General features: G+C 55.0%; 1 protein-coding gene across 1 annotated transcript in view; it reads right to left on the minus strand.

Moving 5' to 3' along the window:
- Window positions 1-577, minus strand: part of ZBED1 (zinc finger, BED-type containing 1) — a 3,993-nt gene extending 3,416 nt beyond the window's left edge. Inside the window, exons 1-2 of the mRNA XM_015563216.1 lie at window positions 410-577; window positions 6-372 (exon numbers count right to left, since the gene is read on the minus strand). Of these exons, the coding sequence (XP_015418702.1) occupies window positions 6-353 (348 nt within the window). The 5' untranslated portion in view covers window positions 354-372; window positions 410-577. The remainder of the gene's footprint in view (window positions 1-5; window positions 373-409) is intronic.
- Window positions 578-900: the final 323 nt, after the last annotated feature.

Genomic DNA, 900 nt, shown 5'->3' on the forward strand with positions numbered 1-900 from the left:
CCCGCTGTGTCCGGCGGCGGCTTGAGCGTGGAGAAGGCGGACGCGAAGGCCTCGCGCATCTGCTCCGTGTTGCTCTTCACCAGCTCGCAGAACTCCTCGGCGTGGTTCTTCTCGAGGTGGTAGGACAGGTTCGAGGTGTTGCCCGAATAGGCGATCTGGGCCCGGCAGATGCGGCAGTAGATTTTTTTCCACTGGAGGATGCAGCCGGCGGCGTCCGTGTCGAAGCCAAAATATTTCCAGACTTTGCTCTTGGCGCGCGGGTGCGCCACCAGCTTGAGGTCCGACGACGATGGCGACGAGGACGAGGACGAGGAGGGTTGCGCATTGGGGTCCGGGGAGGGTTTGGCCTCCATCGTCTCTCCGCGCCTGGGGCTGGGTGCCCCCGAGGCCGTCTCTCCGCGCCTGGGGCTGGGTGCCCCCGGGGCCGCCGCCGCCAACGCGTCTCTCAGGCGTGATGACCTGGTGAGAAGCGGCAAGACAGACAGACACACAGTGAAAAGGTATCGGAGACAGGCTGTGCCCCCGGCTGGTGTGGCGCAGTGCATAGAGCGGGGGCGGCCTGTGGGCTGAAGGGTTGCGGGTTTGAGTCCAGGCCAGGGGACCCCCCCCCAAAATGAAAATAAAATAAAAGAAAAGAAAAGAAAAGAAAAAGTAGGCAATTTTGAGCACAGCCAACATTTTTTATTCTCGTGTCTAATTATTTTTTTTAAAAAAATAAGTCTTTTAGCCCTGGCTGGTTTGGCTCAGCCTGTGGGCTGAAGGGTTGCGGGTTCGAGGCCGGGCCAGGGAACCAAAAAAATTAAATAAAATAAAAAAAAGAAAAACAGAAAAAAGTAAGTCATTTTGAGCATAGCCAATGTTTTTTATTCCCGTGCTTAATTTTCTTTTTATTTATTTATT

Source organism: Myotis davidii, unplaced genomic scaffold, assembly GCF_000327345.1.
Source record: "Myotis davidii unplaced genomic scaffold, ASM32734v1 scaffold670, whole genome shotgun sequence".
Lineage (NCBI taxonomy): Eukaryota > Metazoa > Chordata > Mammalia > Chiroptera > Vespertilionidae > Myotis > Myotis davidii.